General features: G+C 36.0%; 1 protein-coding gene across 1 annotated transcript in view; it reads right to left on the bottom strand.

Moving 5' to 3' along the window:
* Nucleotides 1-278: 278 nt before the first annotated feature.
* Nucleotides 279-16,753, bottom strand: part of LOC104613189 (acyl-coenzyme A oxidase 3, peroxisomal-like) — a 36,915-nt gene continuing 20,440 nt past the window's right edge. The window contains exons 3-13 of the mRNA XM_010280913.3: nucleotides 16,038-16,145; nucleotides 15,768-15,940; nucleotides 15,548-15,647; nucleotides 15,219-15,293; nucleotides 14,955-15,085; nucleotides 8,328-8,463; nucleotides 8,128-8,247; nucleotides 6,033-6,179; nucleotides 5,844-5,948; nucleotides 3,941-4,042; nucleotides 279-846 (exon numbers count right to left, since the gene is read on the bottom strand). Of these exons, the coding sequence (XP_010279215.1) occupies nucleotides 598-846; nucleotides 3,941-4,042; nucleotides 5,844-5,948; nucleotides 6,033-6,179; nucleotides 8,128-8,247; nucleotides 8,328-8,463; nucleotides 14,955-15,085; nucleotides 15,219-15,293; nucleotides 15,548-15,647; nucleotides 15,768-15,940; nucleotides 16,038-16,145 (1,446 nt within the window). The 3' untranslated portion in view covers nucleotides 279-597. The remainder of the gene's footprint in view (nucleotides 847-3,940; nucleotides 4,043-5,843; nucleotides 5,949-6,032; nucleotides 6,180-8,127; nucleotides 8,248-8,327; nucleotides 8,464-14,954; nucleotides 15,086-15,218; nucleotides 15,294-15,547; nucleotides 15,648-15,767; nucleotides 15,941-16,037; nucleotides 16,146-16,753) is intronic.

The following is a 16,753-nucleotide window of genomic DNA, read 5'->3' as shown; positions in this document are numbered from 1 at the left end:
AAAAAACAAATGACGAAGTTTGCTAAACTGATAAAATCAGTTATGTTTCCCATTATGGTACCGGTTAGGTATGGTACCTGAAAATTTAATAACCATTCATATGGGGTTTCTGATTGATTAAAGTTTTTCAGGTACCATGTCTTTCCCTAAAATAAAGATGGAGAGCTTTCCTTGGAAAAAGAATTCTAAAGTCTAAAAAAGGCACGCATCTCCTCCAGAAGTGAGGATATGTTTGACCAAATGGCTCTATATTTCAAGAATTTTCCCAAATAAATGACTTGTAATAACAACCCATCAACATGATTATACACAACAAACTTCATTATTGTCTTTTTCCAATGGTACGATCCTGTATAAGTTGGGCAGAATTTCCATATAAACACCAATAGAGAACAAGAAAGACCCCCATTTGGATGGGCCTACTTCAGATAATGCCAATAAAGCATTGGGTTTATTAAGTGTATGGTATAACTTTACAGTAGAGTAGCCTTAGCCTTGAACAATTGGAAGCAGAAAATCAACATAGGCACCTTATTGACACAAGCCTATAAGCAATTTCTATTCTGCTTCAAGCATGAGAAATATGTCGGCCCTTATCTAGTTATGAACTGAAGACCATGAATTAGACTCAATCCAGTTGAAAGCTATTGGGCTGAGAAAAGCATCAGGAATACCAAAGGAACTGACCAAAGAAAGTGCGTGGGATCTCAGTTCACTGCAGAGCTTCATCACTTCTTTCCTCACAGCAGCATCATTTTCAGTTGACATGTAACCATATCGGAGGAATGATGCATCCTCTTCCAAGCTAACCATGGCATACATTGACCTCAAAAGACCCAACACATTCTGCAAAGAAAATTTAGAGGTGAACAGTCAGTTTCTTCCCTCCCCTGAGAGCTGAGATGTCCAATAACAATCACGTGCAGCAAAGGAAAATTCCAAAATACATGGCCTTTTTTTTTTGGCTCCATGGACTAAACTACAGGGGTTGCCCATCACCATACCCACAATCCCCCAACAATGGTGAAGGTGGAACTTGATCCCAAGTCACTGCTACAATCAGATAGGGACCTTATCAACTGAGCCAGTTGGCACCTTCTAAAATACATGGCATTTGAACTAACAAGATCACATCCAGTTAATACGAAGACTTTGTCGTCTTTGCTAAACAAGCCATCATTATTTAACCTTAAATAGTAACTGAAGTTTTCATACTCCTTAAGGGTCGCATCGAAACACTTTTCAATGGCTTGTGAATAAGTGTTTGATGATACTAAAAGCAACCTTGTTCCCTATTAAAACACACCAATTTGGTGCTCTTTTTTCTTAGAAGGTGGATTCAAGGCTTAAAATATTGATATGATACACCCAATACAGGGAGGGCATATTGTATCAGTTTACAAGGTGAGTAACATGTGGCACAGGTGGAATGGCCCAACATTGATGCATTCTTCCTGTGATCTCTATTACCCGTATTAGGCTTGTAATGGTTTGTATCCGCCAATACATAGGTACATATGGTGCATTGGTGCTGATGCAAACCATGCTCTTGAAATTCAAGATTGTGTCATTAGTTTTCTTTTAAGTTTAACCTATTTAATCTCACTATTTACTTCTCATTAATTGTGGCTTTTTTCCATCTTTTCATACCCCCATTAATTTGGTGCTTTTAAATTTCTAATTTAAGATCTTAAATCTTACCACTTAATCCCATTAACTGTGGCTTTTCAAATCCCGCCATTCAATCTCTCTCATTAAAGTTTTTTTTTTTTTTTTTCTTTTTGATAATTGAAGAGGAATTTTATTAAGACAATATGATAACTGTTACAATCATCTTACTGAGAGGCACGAGGTGCGACCTCCCTTAAAGAGTGAAAATCATTTAGCACTATAGATCAAGATTACAAGGTAGCCCAGTACAAATGTTCCCTCAAAACCCCTTGTTTAGCAAGATAATCTGCCATAGCATTTGCAGACCTGCCAACCCACTGTATATTAACTAACATTCATGTTTCTTAATAACCAGCTGGCCTTCTTTGAGAGGTTCTTGTAGCACCAAATGACTAAGCTCGGATCTGTTAACCAACCTACAACAATCTTGGAGTAACTTTCAATTTGAAAGTTCTCAACACCAAATTGATTAGCAATCTGAATACCTTGTAAAGCTGCCAACAACTCAGCCCTATTTGACTCTCCCATTCCCGCTGGACCCGAATACAAGGCTAAGATATTACCATCCTTATCTCTCAAGATCCCTCCTATACCCTGAGGAACTCTCTCGTTAAAGATTAAACACAGACTTAAAAAATTAAATATTTTTAATAGGGTTTAAACCCAGGTCTTCCATTTTAAAGGTATAACTATTCACTACTGAACCATTGCCCAAATAATGTGGTAATAGCTAAAATAACAGGCTTTATTTAACTTGAGGACCACATTCAATTCAAATAAATAGTTTTATATATGATTGTTCAACCAGAAAAATTGATCATTAAAATCAGTATTTATAGATATTAATGAAATATATGATATATGGATGATCTCAGAAACTGTTTTTTTTTTTAATTTATTGATAATTTACAGGAATAAAAAACCATAAAATAGAATAATTATTTTAGTAATTAAAATTTATGAACTGCATATAATATGTATCTTAGAAATTCTAATGGCTTTGATATATTTTTTAAATAAATATTATATAGGTCTGTAACTTATTAAGTAATGATTTAATTTACAATAAAAAGTAAAAACAACATATTTATTATTTACATAAAAAAATATTATTTACAAAACTAACTTAATTTACATTAATAAATAATAACTTTTAAAAAGTTATATAGCCATTATCTGGAACATTAAGAATTTAAGATAAAGCTGAGCTATTATTATGGTATCATCCAAAAGTAAAATTAATAAAATATAGAATAATTGATTTGGTAATTAAAATGTAATAGTTACATAGGATTTTTGTATTGGACTCTTGGATTTATGGATCTTCTACATTCTCATTGATTTAATATATTTTTAAATCAATTATATATTGTCAAATTATTAATTAATAATTTATCTTAAATAAATAACAGCATATTAATGGCCTCATACATGTAGTAATTTGTAAATAGCAATATTTGTAAGTCTATTGGACCCATGGTTGAGGCATTATTACTGTAGTCATTGTATCATATCTACATGTCATGGTATGTTGATTATAATCTATTTTCTTCATAAACCATTAAAGTATGTTTTTTCTTATGTGTTTTTACCATATTCATAGTCATTTCAACCTTAGATTTAGTGTTATTAATGTATTTGTGAGATTTTTGAGAGCTTTCTTAATGTTTCCATGTGTATCCAAAATTTTCCACCATATCCATACACATCCAAAGCATATTGTAATACACATCCATTTCCTATCTTAGTGATATGCTTTCTGATACCAATATTTTGAACCTTGGGTAGATTACCAGTCTTCATACCAAGATGGGAAGAAGAGGACGATGGGTTTGGTTTTAATTAATTTAAAAGTCCACTTTTCCTCTTTCAAACATCAGCAGTAAAATTGAGGTCCGAGTGCATTATCAAGGAGGAAATTGGCGGTGGTTAATAGTTGATGGGTATTTAGGATGTGTAAGATTGAGGCTTCAATAGCTGGCTTAAAGACAGGCAAACAATTTCTTCTTTTTTTTTTTTTTTGACAAAGAGACAGGTAAACAATTTCTTAATCCATATTTATTTTTTCTTTTTCCAGTGACCAGACTTTATATCAATTTTTACTCTCTTAAAAACTTGATTTTGTCTCATTAACTATTTACACCAAAAATCTGTTATCCTACTTTAATCCAAATGGCCCACTGGTGTTTAGATATTCAGGAAACAACCATTTAACAGCCATTTTGACTGAAGCATCACACATATGACAAGAAGTAGTTTTAACAGTTACCTTTAGTGAACCAACAGATAGGCTGGCCTCAGATTCTAAAAAGTTTTGTAGTATTGCTCGTTCTGAGAAAGCTCTAGCCAAATCTTCTGCAAGTTGATAGCTCTGGTTGCACAGAAGTGAAAGAAAATTGAAATAAGATTACAGGAAAAAAACAGAAAGAATAAAAGAATAAATTGTTGAATATATTGAAAGGCTCAGATCTGGGGCTAGATGACCCATAGATCAGTTAATCTGTAATATGCCACCTGTTCCTTTTTTTGGGAAACTTATGGTTTGCCCCACCTCATGAACTTTTATTGTTTTCTGGGTTTTATTCACCCAAATCCCCACCTATGATAGAGTACCCCCCCCCCCCCCCCCGCCCTGTATTTTGATAGATTCCACCACCTGTCACTGTTCCCAACTGTACAAACTACAAACCAATAAAAATTTACGAGGTGGGGGAATCAATAAAAACCGTTTTTTTAAATAACATTGAATATTTTATTAAAGGAAACATCATGCTGCACACAGGAAACATGCAGCAGGCCACAAGTACAAAACAGGACTCCCAACAAGGATCTGGAAGACTGGAACACCATTAACTAGATTTTGAAATGAAACTTAACTTGGTCATGAATATTAATTAAAGGAAATGAAACTTAACATTGAATATTTTATTAAAGGAAACATCATGCTGCACACAGGAAACATGCAGCAGGCCATAAGTACAAAACAGGACTCCCAACAAGGATCTGGAAGACTGGAACATCATTAACTAGATTTTGAAATGAAACTTAACTTGGTCATGAATATTAATTTTGATGGTAGTTCTCTAGGGACCCAGCCACTCAGGCCAGTCCAGGGTCAGGGGAGCTTTCAGAGATCACTGCAATAATATATTGTTGAGATATTCAGGTCCAGCAAAGGTTGGGAATTTTGTAAGAGCTGAACTCAAACTCATAGCTCTTCTTTATGGACTGAGATTTTCAAAGGAAAGGGTGTGAAATGGTTTGTTTGTTGAAGGAGATTATCTAGTAGGGATTAATTGTCTGATATCAAGGTGGAAGGACCTTAGCGTTTAAGACATGAAACAAGAGAAACTTCGGCATCATTTACTAACCTGAACTACCTAGGTCTGCAAACACCTTAGCAGAAAGCCTAGCAGGATTGGGAGTCAATAGAAATAAACTAGAGTGTGAAGTACCAGAGTCCAGAGGTTCTCAGAAACCTACTTCTCTATCTAATTGGATAGTGGGACATCTGTATGTTCTCTTTTTATTATGCAATAAACTAATTGTTAATTTAATGATAAAAAAATGAGACAGCCTATGTGATTATGCACTCTCTTAGGTAGAGTTGTCAGTGGGTCTGACCAGGTCCGGGACAGGGTTGAACCAGTCCAATTATAATTGGGACATAAACTTAGAACCAGAACTAAACCAATTATTAATCAGGAGAATTGGATCTGACATGATTATACTTGACATATATAATTACCTATAATATGATAACTTGAGACTTCATTTTTGAAAATATAACCTTAATAAAAATGATAGTAAATAGTAAACTGTTTATATGTTCATAATACACGTGTTTCAACTAAAATTATCTTATATACTGTGTATGAAATCTACCCTTTTAGACAAAAAATAACAAAAATTACAAGAAAATCATGAGACCTTTATAAATTATTAACTACATAATTGGTTCGGAATGGAAAAACCCAGTCCCAACACAATTATAATCTAGAGATTTAGGACACAAAACTCAAACCAGAACTGGTATAATCAGTTTAGTTCTATCAGGTAGACCCAACCCATTGACAACTCAACTCTTAAGTAGGACCTCCGAATGGTGAAACTTGATTCTTTGAATAGGTAGAACATGCAGATGGATTAATGTTGGATGTTCTTTTACTTACCATTAGGAATGCATACTCTCTGCTTTCTCCCTGTGCTTGACGCTCTGCTACTTGAGAAGCTAAACGGTTCAATAAATCTCGCTCTCTCAAGCAAAAAATGTCAACCTGATAATAATCAGATGGTCAAATATTTCTACCTTTCAAGACATGTCAAAAAAGCATCTACTAATAATTATATATTTATATTACCTGGAACTTGCTGCTTCTAAGGACAGAGCTTGAGAGTTGAGCTGGAATTACAGGGCAAGAATCATTCATGTGTTCTAATCCCAACCCTTTAAATGGCTTCTTCTTTTTCTTAGCTGCTATATATTCAGATAGGAGTGCCTTACTGACCTGATTTTTTACAAACCATAAAGCCCATATGGATCAGACCAATAAAAAAGAAATATGAAGCTTAATATGATTTTTGTCATTCCAATAATAGTTTTGCCTCCATCTATAGATGAAATCATTCCACGTTCTTATCAAGAAATCACATCACGTCTCAGATGGATTACAGCACAAAAATTGACAATTATAAAGGTCCAAAAATTGAACCATTCTGCCAAGTGCCAACTATTATTCCTACTATGATTTAATATCCTAGTCTACATGGACACTTCACAATGGGGGTCCTACCAATGTCAGATACATGCATACATCAACATGACACTTTAAGCAACTTTTCTTTTTGTCAAGTTTGTAATGCGTGACCAAATCAAAAGATAACTTCCATAATTTATCTCCCATCTCCCAGCATGAATTTAACATAAGAGTTTGAAGTTACTTAATAGATTATGGAAAAATTTAAGGAATAGAAGAGAGATCTCCGTTTGGTATTTGTTGACTTAGAGAAAGGCATAGTCTATATCTTTTTTGCACTAGTCATTGATGAAGTAACTAGACATTTACAGTTGAAGGTCCCATGGTGCATGTTATCTTCTGACAAGGCTAAAAATGGGTTCAATGCAAAGTTATAACCATGGAGAGATGCTTTAGTATCAAAAGGTTTCAATATAAGTAGAACAAAGACAAAATACATGCATTGCAATTTTACTAAAATTATTAGCAAACTTGGGGCAATCAAGACTGATGATCAAGAGAAACTCCAACTAATCACTTATAGTATCTTGGATTAATCATCCATAATGAGGGAGAAATTAATGAGGATGTTTCCTATAGGATTAGAAAGCAAGGTGGTTGAAGTGGAGCAGTGCATCCAATGTGCCATTTGATCAGTATATACCAATAAAACTAAAAAGTAAATTCTATAAGACAGTTATAAGATCAGCATTGTTATATGGGACCAATGTTACATGGACATGGACATGACAATCAAAATTTGATGTGCATCTGGGAGTCTGATCGGAAAAATGAAGAAATAAGGATTAATTAATATTACTTGTTGAATTTTAATATTACAAAACTAAAAGAGGTCTAAAAGATTTCTTTGTTACTTAATTATGGAAAAAATGACATCCGTGTACATTACCTGTTCATTTATATAGAATAAGCAAAGAGAACAGAAAAATGTTACATAGAAGTTTCCTTTAAGAATCCATGGAGTGTTGGAATCTCATGCATATCTAACATAGACATTTCATCCATTTAGGAGAGTCCATGCAACACTGTATGGGACAGATTGTTTGGCAATCAAGAAACATATACAAAAAATGAATGTATAAGATGAGGATGTTGAGATGATTGAATGAAAGACTAAAATGGAAAAAATCAGAAATGAACACATCAAAAGGACTTATGAGAAGCTCCAATTAATGACAGGATGAGGAAAAGTCGACTAACATGGTTTGGTAATGTGCATAGACAACCAATGACTACACTAGCGAGGAATGAATTGGCATGAGTACAAAGCTCTAAAAGAGCAAGAGAATGACAAAAGAAAACGTAATCTAAAATGGTAAAAGTGATTTAAAGACTTGTAATTTGACAAGAAAACATAGATGATTGAAATAGTTGGGTTTAAAGCTGAGTTGAGTTTTATACATGATAATTAGTACAATCAATTATAAATTATTTTGTTCGCTTAGTGTCATTTCTTTTGGTCAACAATTCTATATTTAATTTATTTTTATTTTCAACAATTATTCCATCATCTAAATAACGTAAAAATTATATCACTTAAAGATTAAAGTATAGCTAGTTACTACATGAATACCATTTTTTGCACTTGCCAAATTTGACATACACACATTTCAGACTCTGATTCCGTTATTGATACTAAAAGAAATAACACCAAATATCTATTTCTTTTTCCCTCAACTATACGTATTTTTGACATTACCTGTTGCATCAGCACATTGTTGTCCCCCTCAAAGGTGGACTTCACATCATTTTCACTTTTCAACTGACCAATACGGTTTTCTGTCTTCAGGCCCTGCCCTCCACATGCTTCACGACATTCCTGATGTATGTATTGTTAAGGTAGAGTGAGAGCAAAGCCCATAACTAATCAACTAAATATTAAATTTCATAGCATCTAACCTGAAGAGTCTTCATGTCATGCCAAGTGAATGTAGCTTTGTATGCACTAGAAAGAATATGGATGGTTTTGTTTGCTGCAGGGGTCCTCTTCACATACACTGCTTTCAAGTAATTTGCTGCAAAGCTCATAGCATATCTGTAGGACAAATGAAAGAAATATCTAGGAACAGAAACTCCATTTATCTAACAAATTTCATGCATTAGAAAATGCAGCAGCATAGAAGTGGTTAGGACTGTTAGATTTAAAGATCTTATATACTTCACTCATTTATCAGAAACACCATTTTTTCTAGGAAGAAGATTTTATCCCAGTTAATGAGCAAAATCTAAAAGGGCATATCAGGGATAACCTTACACATCCAAGTGTTAAAAAAAAAGGATAATTCTCAAGAAAGAGAGAGAGAATGCCTAAACAACTAATCAAATTTTATAAATATCAGTATTTAAATGTGTTGAAGATTAATCAGTTTTGTGTTGTTTTATGAGTAGATGTTTTATGTTAGTTGTTAGATAGGTGGTGGGGACCACAGTAGTTATGTGAGTCCAAATTTTATTATGTTTTTGAGTCTTATATATGCTATTTTATGTTATGCCGCCCTATAAGGGCATAGTTGTCTTTGTATTGCTCTTATATTTTTAGTATAAATAATAAGTGAAGGGGGTGGCCAGATTATTGCTCTCTTTTCTTTTCAATATCTCTTCTTCTCTTCTTCTCCTTCTCTCTTCAAGAAACTACTTTTTCTGTTCATATTTTTGAATTCAGCAGATTTCTACTTGGTATCAGAGCCATCAGCTAGGGTTTCTTGAAGCATTCTCATGCAGCCCTAGATCGGCCGACTGCATGAAGTAACAAAGGGCTGATCGATCTGCTATAGATTGCCCAGTTCTTGGATTTTTTGGTGGGATCTAGTCATCAGCGGCATCAAAATCAGGAAGAACTGGAGTATGGGGAAGAGTCCTAGAAAAGTTGGACTCTTTGTTTTTTATCTAATCTTGGGCGCCCAGGTATTGTTAGTTTTCTTTTGTCATTCTGAAGAGGGCAGTTAAGTTTCTAGATTTTTCTGAGCCTCCTAGAGTGATCGATTCACTCTTCTCTCTGTTGGGAGGCATGGGAAGGAGAGAGATTTCTCTCCAAATAGGGTTTTCTTCTTCCGAAAGGGTTGGTTTTTGTATGTGTGATATTGAATTGCTTTTGGAAGATCTCCAATCTATTTTTTCCTTTCTATTGAACTGTTTGAAGTAAGATGGAGAGTTGGAGTACCAAGGTGAAATCCACTGGTACCATGGGACTGGGCGTTGGAGGTAGTAGTGATATTTTTGGGTCTAGAATCATTACTACAATAAAACTTGATGGTACAAATTATTCAGAGTTACATCACTGGGGAGGAGAAGAAACCTTATACAGATTCTTCCCGATGGGTGCAAGAGAATTATATGGTAATGTCTTGGCTATGTAATTCTATGTTACCTCGTATTGGAAAAAATTTCCTATGGGCTAATACTGCTAAGGAGATTTGGGATGGAGTGACTGAAACCTACTCTCATAAGCAAAACGTAGCCAGAGCCTATCAGTTAAGGAATCAGGTGATTAGTATAAAACAGGGAGAAAAACCCCTTGCCATGTATTTCTCCATGCTAAAAACCCTTTGGTAGGAAATAAATCACTTAGAAACTGTGGTATGGGAAAGTGTAAATGATGCAACAACCTATCAAAAACTGGTAGAGAAAAATAGGGTTTTTGAGTTCTTGGCAGGGTTGAACCCTGAATTTGACATTGCTAGGCAGCATATTCTTTCTAGGGAGAGTGTGACACTCTCTCAAGCTTATGCCTTTGTTTCTGGAGAGAAGAGCAAGAGGAATGTCATGCTGAGACAACCTGGGATTGACCAGTCGACTATGGTTAGTACAACCAAACCTAAGTCAAATGGAGACAGGGGGAGCAGTGAGACTAGAAGGGAGGATAAGGACTTGGTGTGTGATTATTGTAAGAAGCCTAAGCATACCAGGGATACTTGTTGGAAGCTTCATCCAAATCTTATGCCTGCCCAAATAAGGAACAAGAAGGGAAATGCAAATGTGGCCACTACAGGAGACTCTTCGGCCCCTCTTTCCCAAACTGATTGGGAATCCATTGCAGTAGTAGTAGTGAGAACAGAATTGGAGAGGTTTGGACAGATTAGGAGTAAGAAAGATACAACTAGCTCTAGCCTTCCAGATGGACAACAAAGTGTAGGAGCCAACTACACCACTTCTTTTGCACATACAGGTAATTCATATGCAACTGCAAATCTTGCATCCACTTCAGATAAGGAGGGACCTCCCTGAATTATAGACTCAGGAGCATTTGAGCACATGACTAATGTTCCTACCCTTTTCAGTTCCTATCAGTTGTGCTCTAGTAGAGACAGACAGCAAATGGTTCACATATCCCCATTGTTGGGAAGGGGACAGTCAGAGTGACTAATGATATTACTTTATCTTTTGTCTTACATGTCCCTAGACTTCATACCAACCTACTTTCTATTAGTTCTTTGACAAAAAATTTGAATTGTTTAATGACCTTTCTTCCTGGTAATTGTGTTTTGCAGGATCTGTAGTCAAAGAAGATGATTGGGAGTGGTCGTGAGGTGAATGGAGTCTACCTTCTGGATGAGATTCCGAGACATCAGAGCCATCATGTTAGTAGCAGCAGTAGTAGTGGGTCAAAGTCAGTGAGCCAGATTATGCTTTGGCACAATCGCTTGGGACATATTTCTTTTAGTTCATTGAAGTTTCTTTTCCTAAAGTTATTTAAGTCTGTTCAGTTATCCACCTTAGAGTGTGAGAGTTGTCAGTTAGGAAAGCATTGTAGACATTCTTTTAGACCAAGTAATAAAAGAAGTACTTTTGCTTTTAATATTGTTCACACTGATGTATGGGGGCCATATCATATTACTTCCATGGGAGGAAATCGTTATTTTCTCTTGTTTGTGGATGATTATACACGGTATTCTTGGATATATTTGATGAGATCACGAGATGAGGTTCCTAACTTAGTATGACAGTTCCACCGAATGGTTCTCACACAATTTGGAATGAGAACTAAGACCTTTAGATCGGATAATGCCAGAGAGTATTTTGAGAAGGACCTGACCACATATTTCTTGGAGCATGGTATAATCTATCAGAGCAGTTGTACATATACACCGCAACAAAAATGGAGTAGCTGAGAGGAAAAACAGACACATTGTGGAGGTGGCAAGAAGTCTTATGGTGTGTGCTTCAGTTCATGTGCATTTTTTGGGAGATGCAGTTCTTACAACCATGCATTTGATTAACAGTGTTCCTTCACGGACTTTGGGGTTTAAGGTGCCATTTAGCCTTCTTTTTCCATATGGAGAAATATTTCACATACCTCTGAGGGTTTTTTGTTGTGTTTCCTTTGTTCACATTCTTGGCCCCTATCGCAAGAAATTGGATCCTAAGGCCAAGAAATGTGTTTTCCTTGGGTATGCTCAGAACCAAAAGGGGTATTGCTGTTATGATCATGTGTCGAGGAGCAGATTTGTCACTATGGATGTTACCTTTTTTGAATCCACCTTCTTCTTCTCGAGTGGTTCTCCTCAGGAGGAGAGTTTTGGGGAGGAGAACTTACAGTCTGTTCCTCTTCCTGTTTCTTTTGTGCCTCCATCAATTCCATCAGCACCTCCATCAGTTTCATTGCCTGAACCACTACGGGTAACCTCACAGAAATATCAGCATCGACAGACGATGGTTGACTCCACACATCCTCAACCCACACCACTCTCTATCAGTCCTTCTAAAGCTCCAGATTCAACAAATACATTTCCAGGTATTCCCCTTGAGCCTAAGCCTGTTATGTTTTCTAATGATAATGTTCTTATACCTAACACCATTGTTGCAGCTGATCCCACTGACCTTGATCTTCCATTGCACTTCGCAAAGGGAAGAGAAAGTGTACAACCCATTGCATTTCACACCATCTTTCCTACAGTGCCTTATCACCCTCCTACCGAGCTTTCCTTTCTTCCCTGGATTCTGTGTCTATACCCAGGAATGTTACTAAGGCTCTATCCAAAGCTGAGTTGAAAGCAGCCATGCAAGAAGAGATTGAAGCCTTGGTTAAAAACCAAACTTGGGAAATTGTTGATCTCCCTCCAGACAAGGAGACAGTCGGATGTAGATGGGTATTCACTGTAAAGTACAGGGCCGATGGCAAGATAGAGAGGTACAAGGCAAGGTTGGTAGCAAAAGGGTATCCTCAGACCTATGGTGTTGATTATCTAGAAACCTTTGCACCAGTAGCTAAGATGAGTTCAGTTCGTATTCTTTTATCTCTGGCAGCCACCTATTCATGGCCCTTGTTTCGGTTTGATGTTAAAAATGCATTCCTCAATGGTGATTTATAGGAGGTATATATGGACATTCCAGCAGTTTTTTATGAAAATGTTGGTAAAGGAAAGGTGTGCAAACTCAGAAAATCATTGTATGGCCTGGAACAAGCACCTAGGGCTTGGTTTGACAGGTTCAGAGGGGCACTTATCCGTTTTGGGTACACTCAAACCCAATCTGATCACACCCTCTTTATAGAGAGGAGAGATGCTCTGGTGTAAATTCTAATTGTGTATGTGGATGATATAGTGGTTACAGGAAATGATTTGGAGGAGATTGATGATCTCAAAAAATCATTGTAGCAAGAATTTGAGATCAAAGATCTTGGTAAGATCAAATACTTCCTAGGGATTAAAGTTGCAAGATCCAAGCATGGGATCTTCATCTCTCAAAGAAAGTATGTACTTGACCTACTACAGGAGACTGGGAAGCTGGGGACCAAACCAGCAGACACTCCTATTGATCCAAATCATAGAATTAATGTTGTGGATGGTGAGCTGGTAAAAAATGTGGGAAGATATCAAAGAATGGTGGGCCAACTACTATATTTGTGTATGAACAACCATCTATTTCCTATGCTATCAAGTATTGAGAGAATACTTGCATATTTGAAAAAGCACCTTGGCAGAGGGATTCTTTTCTCAAATCATGAAAATCTGAAGCTAGAATTCTATACAGATGCAGACTGGGCAGGGTGCTTAGATGGCAGGAGGTCTACATCAAGGGTGTGTACCTTTGTAGGTGGAAACTTGATCTCATGGAAGAGTAAGAAACAAGCGGTTGTGGCAAGGTCAAAGGCTAAGTATAGATCCATGGCTCATGGTGTCTCAAAACTTCTTTGGGTTAGATCTCTTTTGAGTGAGATTGGGTCAGAGGAACTTATGATGTTGTACTATGACAATCAGGCTGCAATCAATATTGCCCACAATCCAATTCAGCATGATAGGAAAAAGCACATTGAAGTTGACAGACACTTCATAAAAGAAAAAGTAACAACTGGAGAAGTCTACTTGCCTTATGTCTCTTCAGAGTTGCAGTTGGCTGATGTCCTCACTAATGGCAAAGAACAAGCTTGAACATGATCTATGCAAGTTGGGAATGTGTGACATTTACTCCCAACTTGAGGGGGAGTGTTGAAGATTAATCAATTTTGTGTTGTTTTATGAGTAGATGTTTTATATTAGTTGTTAGATAGGTGGTGGGGACCACAGTAGTTATGTGAGTCCAAATTTTATTATGTTTTTGAGTCTTGTATATGCGGTTTTATGTTATACCACCCTATAAGGGCATAGTTGTCTTTGTATTGCTCTTATATTTTTAGTATAAATAATAAGTGAAGGGGCAACCAGATTATTGCTCTCTTTTCTTTTCAATATCTCTTCTTCTCCTTCTCTCTTCAAGAAACTACTTTTTCTATTCGTATTTTTGAATTCAGCAGATTTTTACTAAATGGCACATGGGTGACTTATCTCAAGATGGTTCAAGGTCAACCTCAGTTTGGTTGACTCTGAAGCTTTGTCATTATCTGATTCTCAACTTAATCAAGGTTCTGGAAATTACACTTCGAAAAGAAATTAGATGGCATGCTACTAAGTATCCATTATGTGAACCGTAATTAACATTTACTCGTAAAGACCCATTAAGCTAATAATTGTTTTTCTTTTTCTTTAACACTAAGCTGGGAACGACCACACAAGCTCCTCATTGCCGCACAGGAAGGTGACCAATTAATCCAATCAAGTAAGGTGAGCAGAACCAGAAATAATCTAGCAAGAAAGTAGTTGACATAAATGTATAGCAGATGTAGTTCAGAAAGAGTACAATTCTTCAAGTAATGCCAGCCAGGGAGAGAATAATGTGCATCACATACAAACAATCAGCAGAAAAACCAATTTTTTATGCCAATCATGGAGAAAACAAATACATGCAGAAAAGTCACAATGTAAAAGGACAATTATAGAGAAAAGACATCATCAGCATTCCTTACTCATACCCTACGAGATGCACAATTAAAAGCAGGTTTGTTAAATCCATCATTAAACATCACTAGACCATTGTCACATGTTCAGAAATATATAAAGGGAGACAAGGAGGTGAAAAATATTATAAAATAAGAAAATGTAAAACTTAACACATATAGAATAATATAATATGCAAAGCAACATCAGCAATTCTAGAAAAAAAATCATTAACAAAATTTTTAATAGAAGAAAATTCTCTAAGCAAGATAATTACGTCTTTGCCAGGAGAGGTAAGAGTCGTCGCTGATGACTTGGATAATCAAGCAAAAGGATTTCAGGCCCATTTGGTGATACAGAGAAAGCACGTCTTGTCAACGAGTACCTTATAGCAATTGCTAAGCTAATCTGGAAATATAGTAAATACCACAATGTATTAATAACAAACTGAATTTGATATAAATGGTCAGCATCCTGGTGCTACTCCAAAAGAAAACTACATAAACATCCAACAAAAAATTGTTGGCAAAAAATCCTGTACCTTTGTTGAGTAAATAGAGCTGAGTGCAATGGTTACTCGACCAGATGTTAGTGGAGACAGAAAAGCAGCAAATCTCTGAAAGATAAACATGTAAAGCATTTGCTTACAGTCCATACATTCAATAGATGAGGAAAGTAAAACCTTCATCCTGAGAATCATTTCATTTTCTTTGGTGCATAAGACGAGGATAGACAGGAAAGAAGTCACCAAAATGGCTACACTAAATCAGAAAAATAAAGAAATTCACACCATCTAATATCCTTGGCAACAATCCTAGAGAGAGAAGGAGAATAGCAAAAGAAAGGAAGAATTTCAAAAGCCAATTCCACCTGATCTGGATCTTTTATTGCACTCAGATATTGTCCATCTTGAGAGACATCAGCAACAGAATTGAGCAAGTTCTCACGAGGGATCCGGACATTGTCAAACCTGAAAACAAGTTTTTGCAATACCATGTAAAAACAGAGCTTAAATATATAGAAAGTTGTCGTGCCCAATATGAACTGGTAAAAGCAGGGGACAAAGGGGGGTTAAAAATGATAATTTTACCATATTCTACCATTATCTACACCATTTAATCCAATTTTATGGCCACAATCAGCTATACGTATGTTTGGGCATATATTTCCGTTTGCATCTCTGATCTGGGTGATGAATGCATGAACCCCTTCACTTTTCCCATTTATATGGAGCTGTGAGAAAACTATTGTATATGTGGCATGCTACATATCATTACAAAAAAGATATTTCAGTACAAAATTGAAGGAACAGAAAACACAAAAGCAGGAAAATGTCTTTATAATCAAAATATTTCCTTACATTAGCGGCTCCTCCAATCCAGTACTTCTGAGCTGATTCACAAGGAGTGTTAATGACAAATTCTCCAGTACTAGTGTCATAAGTGGTGATGGTTTCAATCCCTCGAACCTGAAGAAATGGGCCAGGAAGCAAAGCAACCACTGAATTCTTTTGGTAGTAAAATAAAATTTAGTAAAATAAAAGAAAATTAAAAGAAAGGTGACCAAAAGTCACCCATGACCGTGAGGAGAAAAGAAAGATCCACTCCACCCACAATCCTACACTCCAGAATCTGAAACACTACCACAACTGAGAAAAAGCCCCCACATCAACTGATCCAACAAACCAGAAAACATAAATCCTACCCTCCCAATCCAACCTTACCACAGACACAGGGAATCTAACTTGAATAAACCCAAAACAAGACAGGTCCAGTCCATAGAGTATATCTCATGTATTATGAAATAAACTTGTGAACTTAAATAATTTAAGCATATAATAAAAGCATAGAAAGAGCTCATTTCAAGAAAATTATATGTGGAAATTTGGTAATAGTTGAAAACAAGAAACTTGTGATAAAATTAAGAACTTGATAGATTTTTTAAGAACTGAATAGATGGGGTAACATGTTTCTGATAAGGCCAAACTTTACATCACAGAAGAGGTGGGGTGCATCTGATAAAGCCAAATTTCAGATAAAGTTAACCCTTAATTCATAGCTTGAAACCCTACTACAT

The sequence above is a fragment of the Nelumbo nucifera genome, chromosome 1, assembly GCF_055504915.1.
Source record: "Nelumbo nucifera cultivar China Antique chromosome 1, China Antique-T2T, whole genome shotgun sequence".
NCBI classification, from domain to species: domain Eukaryota; kingdom Viridiplantae; phylum Streptophyta; class Magnoliopsida; order Proteales; family Nelumbonaceae; genus Nelumbo; species Nelumbo nucifera.
This window is presented reverse-complemented; position numbering and strand designations above follow the sequence as displayed.